The 21,948-nt window shown below is 36.6% G+C and overlaps 1 protein-coding gene across 1 annotated transcript in view; it reads left to right on the top strand.

The window, feature by feature from the left end:
- Nucleotides 1–18,708, top strand: part of LOC131046866 (ATG8-interacting protein 1) — a 37,105-nt gene extending 18,397 nt beyond the window's left edge. Inside the window, exon 2 of the mRNA XM_057980668.2 lies at nucleotides 18,239–18,708. Within this exon, the coding sequence (XP_057836651.1) occupies nucleotides 18,239–18,331 (93 nt within the window). The 3' untranslated portion in view covers nucleotides 18,332–18,708. The remainder of the gene's footprint in view (nucleotides 1–18,238) is intronic.
- Nucleotides 18,709–21,948: the final 3,240 nt, after the last annotated feature.

The following is a 21,948-nucleotide window of genomic DNA, read 5'->3' as shown; positions in this document are numbered from 1 at the left end:
TCCACTCGATATTGTTTCCTTAATTGCACCTATAATGCGTAGGGAAGTGAGACACTGATTATCCCCAACAATGTTCTAAAACTCTATTCGATCTTGTACAAAACTTGGCCTGGCCGTTGCCATCAAAGGCAAACCATTGCATCTACATAGTTTAGCTGTAGTGTGTGATCTCCGTGCCATAGTACGGACACTTAAAACCGTTGGCAATCCCTCCCATAAATGAGGCATTGTGACATGAATTGATATCTATCTTGAGCCGGTACAAATCTTAAATCCTAGACATCACAATTGCCACCTTCGCCTTCCACCTCAGCCACCAACAAATGAATCTCAAGTTGAAGCCTCTCAAATTTTTTCAAAATTATGATCGTTTGGGTGGATAAGACTCAGGTTTGTTTCACCCTCTTGAAGATCAAAAGCTTGGTTTGCACTAGAGTATCAAAACTCGCCGCGAGTCAGTCGAGTTTCCCGAGTTGGCAAGTTGAGTGAAGCTCGACGAGTTTTGGTAGCTCGTGACTTGGACTCGGCGAGTTTTTCGCATAACTCACATGACTTGTGAGTTATGGACAAACTCGCCGAGTTTGAGTTCCAGGACTCACGCCGCGGCAAGTCACGTTTTGACTTTAAAAAAAGAAAAAAAAAGAAAAAAATTTTGACGGTTTTTTTTTGTATTTCTTTTTCATTTAACCCTAAAAGGTCTTCTAATTGCTAGTTGTGAGAAGAAGAGAGGAAAAGTGAGAGAGAGGAAGGAAAACAAGAGGCCATAGGTTTTGGACACTGACTCCTCTCCGATCACTCTAAAGGAGATCAATCCAGAGTCTGAGTGGATCACTGAGTATACCGATCCCGTCTTCACTGAGGAGGACCATGAGTGGGTTGACTAGGCAGACAGAGAACCTTTAGATTTCTTGAAAGCAATATTTTCTTCAAAGGTGACATCCCTACTTACCTCAATATATCTTTGACCGGGAATGTAGATGCGAAATGCCTTGGAAGATTCACTATATCCAACAAGGATACCCTTCTTCCCGGAAGGCTCTAACTTAGTCCTCTTTTCCTTTGGCATATGAACATAGACATGACTTCCAAAGATCCTTAGGTGGCTAATATCTGGTTTGACTCCAGTGAAAGCTTCCTCGGGAGTTATGTTCTTTAGGACACGGTGAGGGCATCTATTCTGAATGTACACTGCAGTCTTGGATGCTTCAGCCCATAACAAGGTCTGCAAGTCCTGATTGTGAATCATAGCTTTGGCTGCTTCAACAATGACTCTATTCTTTCGTTCAGCTACACCATTTTGTTGAGGATTGTAGGGAACACATAACTCCCTCTTAATTCCCGTCTCTACACAAAAGTCATTGAAGCCACTTGAGTTGTATTCACCTCCATTGTCAGATCTTAACACTTTAATCCTTTTACCAGACATATTTTCAGCTATGGCTTTAAATTCTTTAAACCTACTTAGCATTTCATCAGATTCTTTAGATTTTAGAAAGTAAATCCAAGTCTTTCTAGAAAAATCATCTATAAATGTAACATAGTATAGAAATCCGCTAGGTGAAGGAATAGACATGGGTCCACATAAATCAGAATGAACAAGTGCTAATTTTTCCTTAGCTCTACTTTCACTTTTATGAAATGGACTTTTAGTGTTCTTACCTAATGCACAACCTTTGCAAGTATCATCATGAAATTGACTAAGTTTAGGCATACCTTTAACCATCTTTTCAAGTGAGGGAAGTGCCTGATAGTGAAGATGGCTGAGCCTTCTATGCCATAGCTTGCTAGGTTCATAAGCTTCATGAATGAGTGCTCCAATGGGGTTAGCTGAAAGCTTATACAAACTATCATATCTATTTCCAATAACACGAGCAGATTTAATACTAGATTTCTTAGGCCATCCAAGTACTTTACCTTCTGAAAATGCTATTTGATAACCTTTAAATTTAGGGCAGAAATAGAAATTAAATTCCTCTTAATTCGAGGAACAAATAAAATATCACTAAGATGCAAGGACATGCCAGATTCTAAATTTAAAGAAGTGTTACCAAAATCTCTTACCGAATACTAAGCATCATCACCAATTACCACATGAAGGTTGGACTCTTTCTCCATCAAGTCTGAGAGATGCTCTCGATATCCCGTGATGTGTCTAGATGCACCACTGTCTATCAACCAAGTGTTGCTATCGGTTGGCACATTGCTGGACATGGCAGAAATGAAGAGGTAGCCTTCATTATCCTCTGAATTTGCAACTTCATTCAGGTTGGCCTCTCCTTGCATGGGCGGATTTTGACATTCTTTAGCATAGTGTCCAAACTTTTCGCATCTGAAGCAATGAACACGTGAAAGATCCCTTGGCTTCTTCCTTGAATCGTAAGTAGGAGGTCTGAAGTCTCTATCTCTTTTGAAGCTGTTCTTCTTCCAATGGCCTCCCTTTCTTTTAACATGTTGAGATGCAAGCACATGTTGATCTCCTCCATGAATGCCTTTATGCATTCCTCTGGCAGCAAGGCGTGACTCCTCTTGAATGCAATCTGACCGGAGGCGATCGAAGGAAGGAAATTCAATTCTTCCACTTATGCTTTGAATGAATGGATCCCAAGAGTCAGGAAGACCATTCAAAGCAATCATGCGAATATCTTTGTCCATAACTTCGCTTCCAATGGCGCTGAGTTGGTCCTTCAACTCTGAAATTTTCATGAAGAAGGACATGACTGAATCTCCTTTGCTAATTTTGATTTGAAGAAGTTGCTGCCTCAATGTAAGTGCCCGGTTGATGTTGTTGATCTCATACATCCCTTGGAGATAACTAGAGCAAGATGATCCTTCACGGAATCAATAAGAAACTTTTTTGCCTTGAGAGCATTCTTCTTGAATTACTTTAGCTCATCTGGATCCGAAGGTTCAGTCAGATCCTTGTCTTCCACAAACTGTAACAGCTCTAATTCTTCAAGAGCAAGGAGGACACAGACCTTCCATGATGTAAAATTGAGGGCACCTTCAAGTCTGTCCTCTACTTTCAGACCTGTAACCATCTTGCAAAACTAAACAGCAAACTGAAAGTGAAGGACAACTAATAATCTGATTATTTAGAATGAACCTAAAACTCTGATACCATGTTAATTTTAGCAATCAGATTTTTAACACTGTAGATAAACAGTAACTGCAATGAAAACACAAGACAAAAACACACCAATACCCTGGGAAAACCTCCCGCTTGGAGGTGAAAAACCCAGCCACAACAATTCAATATGTATTATCTCAAATGTAGGCAATTACAAGGCAATGAACTTATCTCAGATTGCTGTCCTATCAGCGAGTTAGCAGGTCACAATCTTTCTTTACACAACAATGAAGATTGCCTTATGGTTATGGGCCCACTTACTTTTAACAATCAGATTATAACACTGTAGATAAACAGTAACTGCAATGAAAACACAAGACAAAAACACACCAATACCCTGGGAAAATCTCTCACTTGGAGGTGAAAAACCCAGTCACAAAAATTCAATATGTATTATCTCAAATGTAGGCAATTACAAGGCAATGAACTTATCTCAGATTGCTGTCCAATCAGCGAGTTAGCAGATCACAATCTTTCTTTACACAACAATGAAGATTGCAGTCCTTGTCAACAACAGATGGCTAAGGAAGATCAGCAGCAGATGGCTAAGGAAGACTTGACCAGATTCACACAAGAAGAGTCTTCATCAACTTCACATGATGATCTTGACAACTTCGCCCCAGAATCAGCCTTAATAAATTCGCACAATAGACATGAAACAAGTTCGCACAAGAGAGAGAGAGATCGCCGATTTTGGAGAGCAGATTACATTCGTAGAAGATGATGATTGATAATGACTTTATTTGATGTTTGTTTTATATCCACCTTTGGCGCCAATTCCCCAAGTCGGCTTGCATATTTATTTATTTATATTACATTGCCATTTTACAAGTTATATCATTTGCCTTCACGTTACATGTGTTTGGGCCCAGCCCTAAATAGTTCATTTGCCTTCACGTTACATGTGTTTTGGCCCAGCCCTAAATAGTCCGAATTACATGAGAGATAATACATATGGATTTTAATTGTCATAGGCAACATTAAAATGCAATAGTCAGGTATCCGAGCTAGCTACTATTTTCAACACATCCAAGGTCTTGCTCCAGAATTGCAGTTTCATCTGAGAGGAACTTGGGTGAACTTGTAGTGTATTTGGTGGGTTTTCACACCTAGGCAAGAAATATGCAATTTTAATTTTTTTTTAATTATATTTTGACTTCCAATTTTGACCAAAATCCAAAAATGCCCCCCAAACTTTAAAATGTGGATTCCAATGCATTTTGAACATAAACAAATTCATTTCTCTTATTGTGACTGAATGCAAACTTTGTTGGAGTTAGTACCTTTAGACCCCTGTGAGGGGGCATTGCTCCTCTATCCCATTGAACTTATTTGATATGCTGAGTACTCTTCAAGTCCAAGTTTGCCTACACGTCCTCGTCTACAATGTTGTCATGAAATTGAACAATCTTCCTTAATGTTACTTTATGCTTACTTTTTTTCCTTGTTGTCTTGAGGATGACCTTTTGTTTGAGAGGGATGATGTAGTTAATGTACGATGTCTATTATTATGTTTTAACAATATGGTTTATCCAGCTATGTATTTGGCAGTGCTAGTGCTAGTGCAATGCCAATTGCATTGTGGTTTTTCTAATTTACTAGATGATATTTTTGAAGACCCATATGCTAATGCTTGATCAGAGATGGTTGCTGATGCTTGGCATTGTTATTTTTTAATTATAATATATATCATGACATTCAAATTTGACTAATTGACATTGTAATTTTAAAATTTTTTTTTATAGTGGTTTTGTTTATTGTACAATGTATGATGCTTTGTGGTATTTTGAACTTAATTATTGCTTCAAGTATGTGTGTATTTCTGATTTTTATCTGTTTTTGTATGGATGAACCCAAAATGAACCCAACCCCCAATTTTTTTTTTTTCTGACGAAACACGACGGACTGGTAACTTAGTGTGATATATTTGGAAAAGCTCTATTTGAAGTTTCTTCATTTTCAAAGGATTCTTATAGGAAGACACAAAAAAAACTTCATTTGAAGTCTTTTAATGTTTGAAGACATATCCATATATGTCTCCAAGATGGGAATGTGTTTCTGTAATAAACATCTTTAATTTTTTTTTTTTTTGAAAATTTTGTCAAATTAACAAAAATTGAATGTTAACTGCTGTTACAAGGTTTGTTATAACATATTCAACATTTTACTAACTGCTGGTACAAGAATCATGCTGACAAGCATTCATTAGATATAATTACATATAACAGAGGTACATATGACACACTACATGAGAAGTACCTTGGATATGATGATAAAGTCACATGCTGCAGGTCTTAATGGAATGTAGAATGCTGTAGCCAAGATGTAGCTCACTTCTCACAGGTCTAGACAGCCCCAAAACCATCAAATCTGACTTCCAAACAAGTGAAACATTTTCCCAAAGGACTCAAACCAGCAAGGCAATGATCCATCAGTTGTTAAAGGACCTTTAATTGTCAAGGTATGGACAGGGACAGGTCTGTCGATGGTTTTCAGTTGTATGTGGGACCTTTTTGGTACCTTTTCTTGATATCAAACCCATCAAATACAACATCAAATTGTCACCAAGGTTACCCAACATACCCAACACTGTCACAATGGCCTCCAAACACACCCAACATTGTTGCAAAGGCTACAAAATACGAAGAAACAGGTTTGATATATAAATCTCAGCATCATCAGGTCTGATAATGGACTGTTACAATCCCAAAGAGCAACGGTAACCTCTCATAACCATCTTCAAAGATGCATAAAACACCTCCAAATGGTCACCTCTCACCAAATACCAACCCAGCACTGTAGCGGGTACTATAGCAGCACTGTAGCTGCATTGTGGTTTGCAACCCTTGTGCCTTTTTTTCCTCCAAATTCCCTCTATAATTTGCCAAACCAATATTACCAAGAGAATCATCAATCTGGAAACAAAATGCAAACTTGGAAATATTATTTAAACACAAATCTCCACAAAACAATATAGGGTACAAATCTTCCAACTCAAATATTTAGCTCCAATGTGAATTTTGTGTGAATCCACCATAAACCAGTTAAGGAGGATCTTTCACCACTGAAACCAGCAAACTCAAGAGGGTTTTATCCTCAAAGGGTTTTTGAGAAGAATACAAGTTCGCTCCAAATTGGAAAAGCAAAATCATATTCATCAACAACCAAACAATGAGCCCTCAACCTCCTTTTATAACTCTATGAAGCAATAAAATATTATTTTTTCCTTGTTTGCTCCAAAACTCCTTTAATAATATATGAATTAACTTATGGGGCACTTTTCTCTTTCTTAGGAATGATAATGTTTTCTCATGAAACAAGTCCCTTTTCTAAGGTGTCCATTAGAAATAACTTTTCAACACCTTTAAAATGAGCTATTACACTTTGTTGTCATTTTAAATATTTCCAACATTAGACAACTTAAGTGAAATATTAATTAACTCAATAAGATATCCAAGTTGTGGAAAGCACTCAAATGATATAATTTTGATAATTTGTTCATACCGAAGTGATATTGAAAGACTAGGGACGATGATCAAATGAAAAAAGGGTGACTTTCTAGAAATAGCCTGCTTCTTCAATAAGTTTGGAGAGCACCCAAAAGGTCAGAAATCAATTCCAAAATCATCAAAGGACTCCATTTAACGAATGAACTCAAACACAAAGACAAATGCTTTGCAATATTGATCAAATGCTTCTCCAAAAATGTTGGAGTTCTCCCTAATTAGCTAGCTAACATCGTAAAGAATTGAAAACTGACTAAATGTGCATAAATTGGCTAAGCGTCAAAAGGGGACATTACAGTTTCTGGTATGGGACATAAGTACCGGGGGTCAGGGTATGAGTCTCTTGGTAGCTCTGATAGTCAGTTAGGGTTACATAAAAATGCCAATAGGGGCTGTAACAAGTTCCATAACCCCATGGAGTCATCCATACAGATTTGGACTTTCTAGACTCGACTATTAGGTCAGATCTGGATCTGGATGCATTGAATAAAGCTTTTTGGCAAAATCTCCTCAGAAAAAGAGAGAGGATTTCAAATTTGAAGTTGCGATACCATGCTGAAGTAATTAAAATGACTAATAGAAGTAAACACCAAAAACCTTTCACACAACAGAAAAACATTGAAAAATGGTATATGGTAATAATGGTAGAATGCGTACAATATACAATAGGATGAAAAGTATGTAGAAACCCTTGTATGTATAGGCAAGAGTGAGACATAGGACAACATAGGATTGTTACACTTATATGACTTGAAAGTTGAAACACAAGAAGAAAATGTTGTAAGTAAACTTAACTAGGTGCGACTAGGACCTAAAAGAGAACTTCTTAGGTAATGTACCCCGTTCACACCAACATTGGGGTTCCTATTGATGTGTTTTTATGCACAATCAACACAAATTAAAATATGAAGGTATCTTATCCTCTATTGAATAAAGTCTCTCAAATGCTATGCTTCGCGATCAAATGAGACAACTCCAAGGTTTCTATTGTCAGGTCTTGACTTGTAGATAAGCTCAATAGTTGATGTGATTGCTGGTAATCCAAGGGGACTTACATTGAATACTTGAATGTTGAATGTTTGGATGTTGCTGGAACTTAGATTTTAACTGCTTGCTTGGAAAATAAAATGGCAAAAGAGATAGAGTTTAGGAAGACTATGCTACTCCTAAGAATGCAAGAGACAATGAACAATTAGGTGAAATTCAACTAAGCTTCGCTTCGCCATCAACAAACAACTCTACAAAGCTAGTGTGATCTCGTAAGGTAGGTACGTGATGGTCAAATCACTAACAACAACAAAGACACCATCAAGACGATGCATATCAAAGTGTGAATGGCAATTGAAGTTAAGTTTATTAAGAATTCCAGTTGATCACACAAAGCAAACTTACAATCAACAAATCGCTAGTGGTATGGATATATGAATTTCATCATTAATCATTCACAATTCCTTTCATTCATCTAATCAACATGGAAACAAATGAGAAGTAGAAACCATGTAGCTTGTTGAAATAACACATTTTACCATATCTTCAATGAAAAGAGTATATCCATTTACAAGCCTTAGCAACAATTTCTTCTTCTCCTACTCTATTCTAATTGCTAATTTCTAATTTATCTATTCTTCTACTTTTCTAACTCTATCAATTTGCTATTAACCTGCTATTCCCTTTACAAGTGAGAGAAAGTGAGCCTTATATAATGCTCTCTTTACAATGAGTGGCTCAGATTGATTTACAATAAAAAACAACTCCCTCTGGCCAATGAGAAATTTACATTTAGGTTCAATATTGAATGTGAACCAATGAAATATGAGGGCAGGTAGCTCAAAGTTTGTGCCTCCATAGGTTGAGTCAGGTGCATTGTATCCAAACATGCTAACATGGAACCTTTTGATTGGTTGAGTGATGACAAGGATGCCATCTCAACTTGCACTTGTAGACATGATTCATCATCATGAATGAGTAGTGAGTAATATCTCTTGATACTCAACATTATTCAGTTTTCTCAATGTGATGATGATTGATCTTCCCTTATTCATAGTCTTAATTTTGTCATTCCTTGGTGTCGTTCTTGACTTCATTTTGTGAAATCCTTTGTTTTGAGCTTAGATTCCTCTTGTTATCCTTTGAAACTTCTTGCATCCTCCTTCTTGAATGTCTTGAATTTATCTTCCTTGAAGTTGTGATGGTGTTGACTCGCCTTGGAACGTAGAAAATTCCTTGCCTTGAGTGTGTAGAACATATGTTTGTTGTTTCTCCTTCATCCTTATGCTTCCTTTGTATTCACTTGCAATCATTGCAATCATGCCTGATTTTATTGTGCTATTGTCCTCCAAGTCCTGATTGCAGATGTTGAGGTTGAACTTGCTGTCCAGAAAGCTTTATTTGCTGATGTTGATGGTAAACAGGGTTCGCTGATGCTGAAGATGAATGGATGAAATCGCCTTACCCTTGATCAACTTTGCTGCACTGTGAAGATACAAATCACTGCTCTGCACGTTATTTGCTTTGCTATTAGTGATCAAATGACACGATTAACTTATCATTTATAGGCGTTCAAGCGATGTGGTGTGTCTCTTCATCCATCTTGGCCGACTTGATTACATTTTACAGAATTCTCTCCCATCCTCTAGGAAGTCGACTTGGTTGTGTTTTGAATAAAATTTATTGTCACCTAAAAAGGCCGACTTGCTAATATTTTTGAACATTTTCCTTGCAAACTCAAACCCAGACCTTAAGCGCTAATAATGCTCATTCTTATTGCTTGCTTGACGTGATCACAAAGAGGGATTGGACTTTTTGACTAGCAAAGGAAGTGGGATCGTACTTTTCCATGGGCAATGGAAGTGAGTTCGGACTTTCTGGAGGGCAATGGAAGTGGGATCGGACTTTTGAGGAGGCAATGGAAGTCATCTTAAGTTGCTATCTCCAGCTTGCTCTCAGCCTTCCAACCACCAAGAAACCTCCAAAAGTACTTCTTCCATTCAAATTTTGCTTTCATTTGTATTGCCACACTTCTATTTGCAAATTCGATCAGCTTTTCTTCTCCCATTTGCACTATATGCTGGCGTTACTTTGGGTTTTGTTTTTCATTTGCATCATTTTCATCTTGCCAAATCCAAACTTGAAGTGGAGGCTTTTATAGGATCATTTGCACAAAGTCATCTGGTATAAAAAACATTTCATATCCTTGTATGAACAAAAATCTTCATTTCTGAATTGGTCACTAGGGCTTCATTTGTAGCAGATGACTGATCAATCAATTTTACTTGCCTCTCCTTACCAAGACAAATCGGTCTTAAGGGTCTGATTTGTACAAAATACAATTTTATGAACACTGTACTTATCTTTTCTGAGTGCCAAGTCAAGTGGTGTTTTCTACTCTTACTTGCACAATTGAATCAGGCCTGATTTTCATAACCTTAGGTCTCATTTGAGGATTTTTCACCTCTGAGTTTCTGTGTTTGCAAGATTAATTCTATCTGAGTGCATTCTTCATGTGGTAATGCACAGATCTTTTCCCTTGTGTTGAGGAGTCCCCATTCTTGGTTTGTCATCATCTTATATTCCTTGTGCTTCATTCTTCATTTGTTTATAACCATACCTGCAAAAACACACAACTTGAATTAAACATCTTGCACATTAATCATATTTCTGAGTATGAAATAATACTTAGGTCTGATTGTGGTCTAAACTCAGAGAAATTAATCCACTGGAATTTGCATTTAAACCAAGGGTGAATGAGGTCTGATCACTTCCCAAAGATCTGATAAAATTCCCAAAGATCTGAAAAAATTCTCTGATCAGGAACCAGCCTACTTGGTGTCACTTGTTTGGAGTGCTGCCTCCCACCGGAGAGAGTCTTCTCTTACACAGCTTATCCTTTATAATTCACCTCATTTATGCTTGAAAATTTTCTCTCCTTTGAAGTAATTAAAATCTTCTTCCACTGTGAATCCCTTTGAGCAGGTACGAACTTAAAAGTTTGAATCAAATTAAAGTGATATGCTTTAAATCCTCCATCATAAAGTTTTAGTGGGGCCCAAAACATGCCACGAATGTGGAAAGGGAGGAAAGGTGTAATGGTAAGGGGAATATTGTGGCAAGAAAGGTGGGGGGATGTGGTAAAGAGGTGCCGCGGGAGGGGCGTAAGGTGGAAGAGATGTGTGGTAGAGTGAGGTGCAAGGTGTGGGAAATGAAAGGGGGAAATAAAGATAGGTGTTGTGGGATATGGGGAGATATAAGGGGTAATGAAGGGAGTTAGGATATGTTGGGGAGTAAGTGGAGTGAGAGGTATAAGGTGTAATGAATGAAGGTAGGAAGGGAAGGGGATGGAAATGGAAGGGGTATGGTAGGTAGGTAGGGAAAGGGTAGAATAACGGGAGTAAGGGTAGGAAGATAGAAAGGTAGAGGTGGAAAGGTATGCTAAGGGAAGTAGAGGGGTAAGGGGTGAATGGAAATAAATGGAAGTGGAAAGGGAGATGTGAGGGTGTGGTGAAGGCATAGAGGGGTGGAAGTGAAAGGAAGTGGAAAGTAGAGAAGATGGAAGGGTGAAATGGTGATGGCAAAGGTGAGGAATGGAAATGGGAGTGATCGAGTTGGATACCCACTGATAGTGCTGGGAGAAGTGGAAGTGATTATGTCTTGGCTGGGCAAAGGAAGTGCTGTCAATGCCTCGGTTGCTAATCTAGGCGTTGAAAGGAAATTTTCATGCCTTAGCCGAATTTAGCATTTCATCCCTAATTCTGCAAGCAAAAGATGTAAATCCTTCATTTCGAAAGCCTTGGAGACTTGGCTGACCTCACTTAATCAAGAGAGAGAGACTTGACTTGATTAGCTCTTAATCAACTACACTTCTTCAATGTAAAGGCTAATAACAAAAGACTCTACCACTATCCTAGAAAGTAGAAAAAAGTGGGGGTCCCCATTTGCAATGAGGCGATGTGTGAATACGTCACAACAATTCCTATCTTTGAAGATGGAGATTTTTAAGGAATGCAAAAAGTAGGGCAAGGGGGAGGCTGAAATTTTTTGGCACCTATTCAAGAGATATTCTTATAGGCATGTAAGTGGTGTAATTTTCAAAATGATTGTTTTCCAGATTTTATTTTTTTGCTACTTTTACGTGCAGATTCTTTATAATCTCTAGCTTAGCAAGCAGATGTTGAAGTTTCGTGGAACTGTTTGAGTTCCAAGGTTCACACGTTTTCTGAGCAGCACAGGCACAGAAATTTCTGGAAGCCTTTTCGATAGGACTGAAAGATTATTGTTCAGGAGTGTTGGTGTCTGTTTTATCATCTACCAAACATTAGAATAGGATACCCGAAGGTATTCCATCCTCTCTTGAAAAATCACTACTGATTCCAAGGTCTATATGTGCGAACAAGCGACTTTAGTGAAATAGCTTCTTGGGTAGTGTATGCTGAAAATCTCAAGGGGGACTTACGTTAACAAGTATCTTTGAACTGTTGGACTTAGATGGATTTAGCAATTTTAGGCTCTTCTTTTTTTGGGATTTAGACTTCCAAAAAAAGGGGAAAAGAGATAGGGTTTGAGAAGGCTAATCTAATCCTACGAACTTTGGAGACAGTATCAAATGGATGCTCTCGAGAAACCAAACTTTGCTTTGCCACACTAGGGACAACTACACAAAGCCGGTGCAATCTTCAATGGATTGTGCTTATGATCGAGATGTTGGGATGCAAAGAGGATGGGCTCAGACTAACTTTGCACAGTGAAATGGAAATCATCCATTCACCAAAAGTATGAGCGGAGATACACCATTAATTGACACTTATCAAATCCTTCATTCAAATTAACAACGATGAAAGCAAATATAAATTAATTTTAACTAAGTGTTGAGGAAATTGAAACCATGCAAATCATTCAAACAATAGAGCCTTAAGAGAAAGCGCACATGCAATATATTATTTGGAAATGACCTTACGCAACAATACATCAAAAACCTCACACTCTACAAATGAGAGGAGGTAGCCTTATATAGTTTTCAGAAATAAATGAATGACCGAGATCAAATAGTGATCAAGGGCCCAGATTGAAAGCTACAAACCCTAATTAGGGTTTCCCAAAACTAACTACCCTCGACCAATGAGAAAATTACGTTTGGGACACTTGTCCTTCTTGCTAAATATGAACCATCAATGAAAATAGAAGGTTGTTGCATTGTGAAGTGTGTCCTTCTAGAAACTTTTGGATAAGTCAGGTTCATTGAACTTGGACATGCTGACTTGGAGCAATCTGATTGGTCGAAAGATGACGAGGCACCACCTCAACATGCTGGATGTCTTCCTTGAATTCTCCAATTTGTGTCAAGAAATTGTCTAAGTATGGAGATTTGATTCCTTCTTGTCACCATTTGATTTTGCTTGGGAGCTTGTCTTTCAGGAGATGAAATCTTTTCCATATTTTCACCAAGTCTGAGAACTTTTTCTTTCTTGATGCCTTGAGATTCTTTCAAGTGCCTCGAATTTGGAGAAGAAATCCCTTCGTGAAGTATTTCTCATACTTAGCCAAATTTTGGCCCTCTCTGTGCTTGGACGAACCTTGCTCGTGGTCCTGTCTTTAATTTTGAATTTGGCTTGAAACTCCATTTGTGTTTTCTGTGACGATCCTGCCTTCAGCTGCCAATTTATGTTGCGCGGGAGGAGGGTAAAAGCTCTAGATAACCCCTTGCAAATATGAAATGATGGGATCAAGCTGTTCAGACATTCATTGTGATCATGCCCTCCTTGATACCTTGAAATTTGGAGAAGAATTTCTCCATGCCTCCATCATAATTGAGGAAATTGGAATTTTCTTTGTGAAACATTTCCCATACTTAGCCAAATTTTGGCTATCTTCACGCTCGGATGAACCTTGCTTGTGAACTTGTCCTCAATCTTCCGTTTGGCTTGAAACTCCAGCTGCTATCTCTATGATGATCTCGCTTCTATTTCCTCTCGCGACCTGTAAAACCAAAGGAAAATAAGTTAGAAATCTATCTTGGGTTAAAGAAAATCGAGGCTGCGAATGGCTAAGCGTTTGGAGATTTTATTTCATTTTCGTACTTAACCATGAGAATGGGATTTTCACATGTAAATTCTCCAACCTTCTATAACTTCAAAACTTTCATTCCATTTAGTCAACAAAAATGATTATTCTCACTAAAAACTTGAACAAGTCCACAAAAATCATCTCCAACGGATTTTGAAAACTCAGAGAATGTAATAAATCTGTACTTAACCAACTTCACCTTCGATGGGGAGAGAAGAAAAAGACAAGAAGACAGAAAGATCTTTAGAAAAACTCAGAAAATCTGAATGATCTGCCTCCTATTAGCTGGTTATACTCCAAAATCTGCGGATTCTTTGACAAGAAGCTCACCCAAGCAATATTGAAATTTTCTCCAAATTAACTCCAATCTGCAAACACTTCTTTATGCTCTCCTTAGCTAAAGAATTTCGAACTTCTTGGTGTAAGAATGAAGTTACAAGTGATGCATTTGTAATGAAGTTAAAAATCATCCAACTCATGTTTCTAAATCTAACTCAAATCTTGGGAAAGTGTTGTCATCTTCTTTAGTTCGAAAATCCTTTTACTTGTGCAAGTTTCTAAATTGTTTTTAGTCCATTAACTCGAACTAGGCTCATAAAATAGTATCTTCAAAAAGTTTCTAATTTGGAACTCAGTCTGAAAATGATCTTGATCTGCAAATATCTTCTTTCCCATTTGAACTTTGAGTTTCCATTTTGATTTCTTAACTTTCCTGGTTTCAATTTCCAACTTTCTAAATTGATTACAAGTTCGATTTTTAGTAAGATTTGATGACATCACTCAAATTCTTGTTGACTTTATTTGACTTCCAAGAGTAGGGCGGAGTTTTAAGTGTTCAATTTCATACTTGGGCAGACTTTTGAAGGTCTTCAACATGGGCGACCTTTGGAGAGTCCACAAGACATGGCGGAGTTTAGAGCTCTCTCTTCAAGGCGGAGTTTTGAAGGCATCAAGAAGGGCGGGGTTTAAGGTCTTCACCATGATTAGCACCTTGGGCGGACTTTTGATGCATCTCCTAGGGCGGACTTTTGAAGGTCTTGCTTGGGCGGAGTTTTGAAGGCATCAAGGAGGTATAGGGCGGAGTTTTAAGCTCCCTCTTCATAGCCTCTCCAACATTCATGGCGGACTTTTGATGCACCTCAACACATGGCGGAGTTTGAACATTCCCCTAGGGCGGACTTTTGACTACCTCTACATGGCGGACTTTGGACATTCCCCATGATAGGGCGGACTTTTGGGCTTACTCTTCAAGGTGAAGTTTAGGAAGCACTCCCACATGGTGGACTTTTGTCATGACTACCAAGGCGGAGTTTGGAAAGACCTCTATCAAGGTGGAGTTTTGACTACTTCCTCATGCATGGTGGACTTTGGTGTTCCCTCCAACATGGCGGACTTTCTTCACTTCTCATGAGGGCGGACTTTTGACTACCAACTTCATGGCGGACTTTTGGGAGGTCGCCATCATCTTGCTTGGATAGGTCGGAGTTTCATAGACATTATGACTCTTTGCCAGGGCAGACTTTTGGAAGGCCACCAAGAGGGTGGACTATATATGAAATATAACATTTAAGTATAAGTGGTTTCTCTTTCTTATACTTTAAGTTATATTTCATATATATTGTTAGGATGTTTGAGAGTGGTTTCGAACCTCCAGGATTTATAATGCAAAATCTAGTTTTTGGAGGATTCTTCAATTTTCCAGACAGCCAAATTTCAGGATCAGGATGACATTCGAGACTTGGATGATTTTTTTTTGAGCTGATTATCCTTTGAATATGCCATGACCCCCTAAAATATAGGAAGTTAGCTTTTTGGGTCAAAACTTGAAAATTTTCGATCACGATCGGAGCAAGCCAACGCCACCAGTGCAAACCCTAGGTCCCCATTCTGAAAAAGCAAAAAGCAAGCATCCCTAAAAAATAGGGAAAACTTTCTAAAAATAGCCATATCGGGGATTGGGCTAAAAATGCCAAAAATGAAACTTCCTAAAAAATAGGAAAAAACAAACTTTCTAAAAATAGAAAGTTGTCCAAATTCGTCCAAATCAATTGCGATCTTCGTCCTTTGGCCTTTCTAGGCACTTTGACGGTATCCGGACTCTGGTGTCACTTGGCTTGCAAAAACTAGCTTTCAATCTCTAGGACTTGAACCGTTCAAAACTGAGCTAGGCTTGGCAAAACTGAAGTGGAAGACGACGGCACACTAACAAAAACCCTAGAAAGCAGGAAAAGAGAGGGTCCCCATTTGCAATGGGGCGATGTGTGGAAAAGGTCACAACAAGGAGTGACAAAAATTGGTCAATGGGATTCAGGAGCAGCAAGTTACATTAGCTAATCAAAAGTGCTAAACGCAACTCTAGCTAGAATAAAGTAATTTAATCTAATCCTAAATATAAGAAACAGGTGAACTGAATATGAGGGGTTTGAATTCAAGCAGTCAAGTCCTAGGTGTGTCAGTATATACAAAAGCTATAAAATACCATCTAATTCTTTAAAGGAATGAACCAATGATTGAGGCAAGATGAAGGGACCATTGACGAAGAAAACTCTAGTCTGTATTACTATCAAAAGCAAAGGGCCATCATCCTTGTCAATCGCTATCAAAGGGCCAGTAGGGCTTTTAAGGTCCTTGAGGGAGTTGCTTGGGCTTGGAGAGCTTGGATGAACAATCATGAGAGGAAGCAAGGCACCATATTCTTTGTTCCCTATTATCCAAGGTCGTTGATTCTCTTCATATAGAGACGAAAAAGCTAAATTTCTTCTGCTTCCATACCCTGGACTTTAAATTTGGCAGGGTAGCAATCTTCTATGCCAGTTGTAAGAATAAGAAGTTTGAGGTGCTTTGATGGTCACTAGAAAAGGGGCCACCATTTCACAGTTTATTACCATCTATGCTGGTTATTATGGCCGCCAACAGGCACTCGACATCCTGATGGTTGGAAGAAATAATCCATCTAGTGGTCTTAGAACACCCATTAGGATACTGAAAGCTTCTTGTCATCTCTTTTGAGATTACTAATGACAAAATTGTATTAGTGATACATTTGGGTATTCCGATTATTGATATTACAAGAAAACATTGACTTGTAAACACTCATGAGGAGGAAACCTGTGAAGGATGATATTATAGAAATACATTTGGTTATTTTTGAATTTTGATAGTACAGGAAAACATTAACTTGTCAACACCCATGGGGAGGAAACTTGTGAAGGATGATGCAAACAAAAATTTCTTCATTCTCTTATTTAGGCCCCCTTCCCTGCCCCACAGATGATTAGTATTATATTAGTACTTTTTAGTTGTGTAAGCAGAAAAGTTTTGTGTTAAAATGTAAATTCTCTTGTAGTATCATGGATTTCAATGTCTGACGATGATCTCGGTATAGGCGAGAAATCTTGTTTGTTTTCTTAAACGACATTTAGAGATTTTCTTCGGAAGGTGAATGTATTACAAAGTTGGATGTACTGCCTGGCGAGAAACAAATTTGGCTGTTGGACAACGAAAGTGTGCACCTGGCCCATTAATTTAAGGACAAACTAATATTCAACCTGTTGTTATTTAGGAACTCTTGATACGTTGTGTTGTATTCCCAATTTATAGTTTATACTTGAATGCCAGTGAAATTTATTTTGAAATTTGAAACCGATATGAGCAGATGAGCTGCATCCCTTGGATTCCTAAGCAGAATATGTTAATTCCTTCATTCTTCAAGTATTATTATTATGTATGTAGGCTACATGCACGCTATACACTTTATCAGGCTCTTTTGGCTGGCCAGGATAAACCTTACCAGTGTTTGATTCCGTTTGCCCAGTAGGAAATAATTTATATACACGTTTTCATGTAATTTTCCCGTAGAATGTGTTCTCATAAGATATCCTTCCGCATGGTTGAAATGTTTTTAAATTTATGCAGTCCACATTTTAAAAGGTTTGATTTTGCTTCTGGTATTAAAGGTTTTTTTCAGAATATAGAATGCTTCATCTATCAATTGTATTTAGTGGATCTAATCTACTATCAGCAACCAGTAAGGAGGAGTTTGTTACATGCACGGGCAATGAGATATTCCATGCAAAACCTTATGGATTTTTCTGTCGTGTGATCTAGTCATGAGATGGATTCTAAAACTTTCAGATTTGGCTGTTGTGCATCAAATTCGAAAGATCCCGAACCATCCCTTCTAGCTGTTTTGAGGACCAAGTTGAAATATCAATTGGCAAGTTGTGGGTTGGCCACTAAGAACTGAATGACGAGTAGGTTGAATATCAAACAAAAAAAAAAATTCACTGCTTTTGTCGTACATGAGACCGCTAGACTATAATTTGTTTGTACATTGACTAGTAATAATAAAAATTAGCTTTTTGTTGTTATCGTCATCTATATGGTTGAATTACTTAAATATGACGTATTACTGATAGAAGTTTGTATTTTTGTAGTTACTTCTCTGATTTCTGCTTGGATCTTTTGTATTTACTTTACATATAAGCCATTGCTGCATATTTCAAATCTAATTGCATGTACCGATTTTTCCTTTTTACTCATCTTGCAGAAAATAAGTGAACTCTTATGTCAAGTTGCACAGTTGAAAGATGCAATTTCTGGTCGGCAAAAAGTGACGGTGGTAAAGAGTGGATTTTCATAGAATATATTCTCTGATCATCAGTCAAGGTGGCTGGCATACGCTGGCTCTAAATAGAACGAATTCTCTTATCATCAATGCCAGGGTGACGCTTTACACCGAGACAAATCATAATTTTGATGCTGCATGCTTCAGTTTGAGCAAGGTTGATTAATCGTTTGTTTCTTATGCTTACGAACTTTTTTTGGACCATGCAAAAGAGATCTGGACGGCTTTTATGCTACCTAATCTTGACATCTAGCTTTGGTAATATATTAGATTGTCAAATTTGCATGCAGTGTTTAGTCTAATGTCAAAAGCAAGTGAGTTTGACTAATTTGTAAATAGTCACAGTAATATGTTTTGATTTATATAAAAGTTATAATCTTATTTTTCTATAATCCAGACGGTACAGTAAATTGATTAATAGAACAGTGTAATCTCCAAGATATAGAGGGTTTGTGTTTTCTGATTTGTTTGTGTAATTTCTGAGTTCTGCAATCAAAATGCAAACATAAAAGAATAACTGGTTGTAATATTGTTTAGTAAATACTTACAATAAACAGCTAATATGAAACATTAAACTCTGAAATCGCTGATATAATCGATTAAATTAGCACACAGTATCAAGTGAACCCAGATCTCATATTGTTTCCAACAAAACGTTGATTGCAATCATATACATGTATTTAGATTAACTTAGCCGGCCACTCATTTGAAAAATGCCGGACAAAGAGGAAAACGCTGATGTATGATCAAATTGAACGTGACAGCCGTGATATGTCTGCTCTTCAATCCTCTATTCGGACTGTCAAGATATTAATGCCACACCTTCACGAACAGGTGTAGCCGCTTCACCGTAAATGGAGCGATCAGCTGTTATAATGCCCTATGATGATGCAATCAACAGTTGTATGTATGGCAGTTGTTCTCAGCAGTTGGTGCACTCCTGTAGGCAACTTGCAGCTACCAAAACTGTATAATCCTGCCCCCAAAATGATGCGATTCCCTACAACAGTCACAACACTTAGATCAAGCTCGACCACCTGTAATTATTAATCGCGATCAGCCCTAAGGAGAGGTGCAACTCTGAATTTTGCTTGGTGAGTGTGCAGTGATCAAGGAAGATGACCAACGACCTATGCGATTCCAAGCCAGTAGTCCAATTGATATGGATTTGCTTTGCAAATATAATTCGATGACTCAGCAAGATGTCAGTGAGTAGCCATCAGAATGTGAATTGTTTTCTATCAACCTCTTCAGAAGAGCCAAGAGGGTTTGGATTGCAGAAATACAGCCAAGGGTTTTGTCCTTGGATGTGAATATTAACACCAAACCTGTAATGAAAATGTCAAATGAAAAGAAATGAAGTTAGGTGCCTCCTTGATATACCTTTCCTTTGTAAATGAGGACATTGGATTTAGATTTCTCCCAAGTACTTAATTTAATTTTTTTAAAAATATTTTATTTTAATTAATTAAAATAATAATCAAATTAAGCTGCTTAAAGATAACAGTAATTTAAAATAACATTATTTACTTTTGAACAATCCTTTAGCACACAAGAAATGAAAATAGATTAAAGGTCTTTTCATGATGGTAGTTTTCAAAAATAGAGACCCATATCTTATTTTAAATATAATTTCTTCATTTATTAATTATTTTAGGATGTTAGATTTATAAATAAATTTTAAAATTTAAAAAAAGGATGTAGAAGTGTAATTATATATATCTTTTAGGCAAGTCAAAATTTGTTACAAAGAGTTTTATATTAAGTTCGTTCAATTTGAAGCAAATCAAAATCATTGTGTTTTTAATACAAGATGTTTTTAGTGTGGTATGAAATCAGTTTAGATCAGATTCACGATAATTATATGAAATTTATAATAATACAAGATATAAAATGATTTCAGTATGGTATCAATTAAAAAATTATGTTGCATAGAAAAAATTTAGTAGCAAAAGTATTCTTAATAAATTAATCTCAATAAAGCTAGAGGAAATTGTAATTATGTATTTTTATGGAGACTTTGCTGAAACGTTGGATTTGATATGTAAATATAACCTTACAACAAAATTATGAACCATCGATGGATTACTTAAGTTATAACAAAAACCATAAATTAAGATATATTCCAAATAAATCGAATTAGATGCACGTGTCGCTGTGTAATAAATCTTTTGAGAATAAAATTTAATTTCCATGACTTCTTTTAATTCCTATGACCTAAGGGATCTAATGTAACTACTAATTATTCCATGCAGAAGTACTAATTATGCTCACACACATCTATTGTTCAACTATATTTAGACAATCTTAGATGTCCTTTCTAGTTCATTATGTTACTCTTCTATTTTTTTGAACATTTGTCACAACAAATTGGTAAGTAACATAGTGTATCATCTAAAAGGCTTTACTATTCTTTCCAAGTATGTTGCCTCATTTTTTGAAGATTTAGATATTTCACAACCAAAGTGGAAATTAAATTAATATTAAAATAGGATTTGAAGATTTAAATATTACAACACATTAATAACTAATAATAATTTTTAAGGTGCTCAATATTTAGTTTTAACAATATACTACTTGTATACATAGTAAAAGAACATACTCGAATCCAACAAGAACTAATTGATAGGGTTTGAAATACCATTGCCATCCTCATCATTTGTATTTCTTTGGGCTCATTGGTTTGATCAAAACATGGACTTTCTCCAATGGGTTGTTCAACTCCCTCTAATATTCACTAAATAACCTAATATTTTTTTTTTATTTTTTTTTGTTTTTTGAAGAAAGGTACAATTGTACAAATTAGGAAAGTGTCATCGTATTTATTTTATAATTATTCTATCTTATATTTAGTTGAAATCAATAATTCTTGACTTAATTCAATTACATGATTATTAATAAAAAACCATAAGAATATTTGGTTGATTATTTTAATTCACGTGTACATCTCTTGACAAAACAAAGTAGTGAGATAGATCAACACTCGATACTTTATTTGTTTCCCACATTCTTAGAGAAGGCTTATATGAGAAGTGAAATTTCAAATTTAAATTCTAGAGTTCCAAACTACACCAATCTTTTTCATGGATTATTTAATTTGTTAACAATTGAACTAATGGTGCTAATAGATATACCATTTTAGTTGTCATTGAAGATATTAACAAGTTTTTCCTTTGATCACATGAGTTTAATCCAGAGGTTTAAGAATAACTTGGATCCAATTATAATCCTCAACCTATTCAAAGAAAAACAAGCTACCCATTTAATTATCTGGATGTTGAACAACCACATATGTTATAAGCATATCCATTAAATTTGATATTTCCTCGTTTAGGGTTCTCCTGACAATAAGATTGATAATATTTTACTATAAAATTTAACATAATTAAGAAAATTTTCATTCATAATATAAATACATTTTTCATATACTACATCCACAAATTTTTATGATGAGGTGATCTATGATTCTTAACTTGACCATGTATAGCATCATACTTAAAGGTAAAAATAGTCCTTTCCCTCCTCAACATCATAATTACAATAAGATTCCTAGATCATGTCTCATCTATTGGAATAATAACCATTTTTCTAGGATGCTAATGACACTATACCATGATACAATTCCAATATAA

This window comes from Cryptomeria japonica, chromosome 4 (genome assembly GCF_030272615.1).
Source record: "Cryptomeria japonica chromosome 4, Sugi_1.0, whole genome shotgun sequence".
Taxonomy (NCBI): Eukaryota; Viridiplantae; Streptophyta; class Pinopsida; order Cupressales; family Cupressaceae; genus Cryptomeria; species Cryptomeria japonica.
The sequence above is the reverse complement of the archived record's forward strand: the minus strand, read 5'-3'. Positions and strand labels throughout refer to the sequence as shown.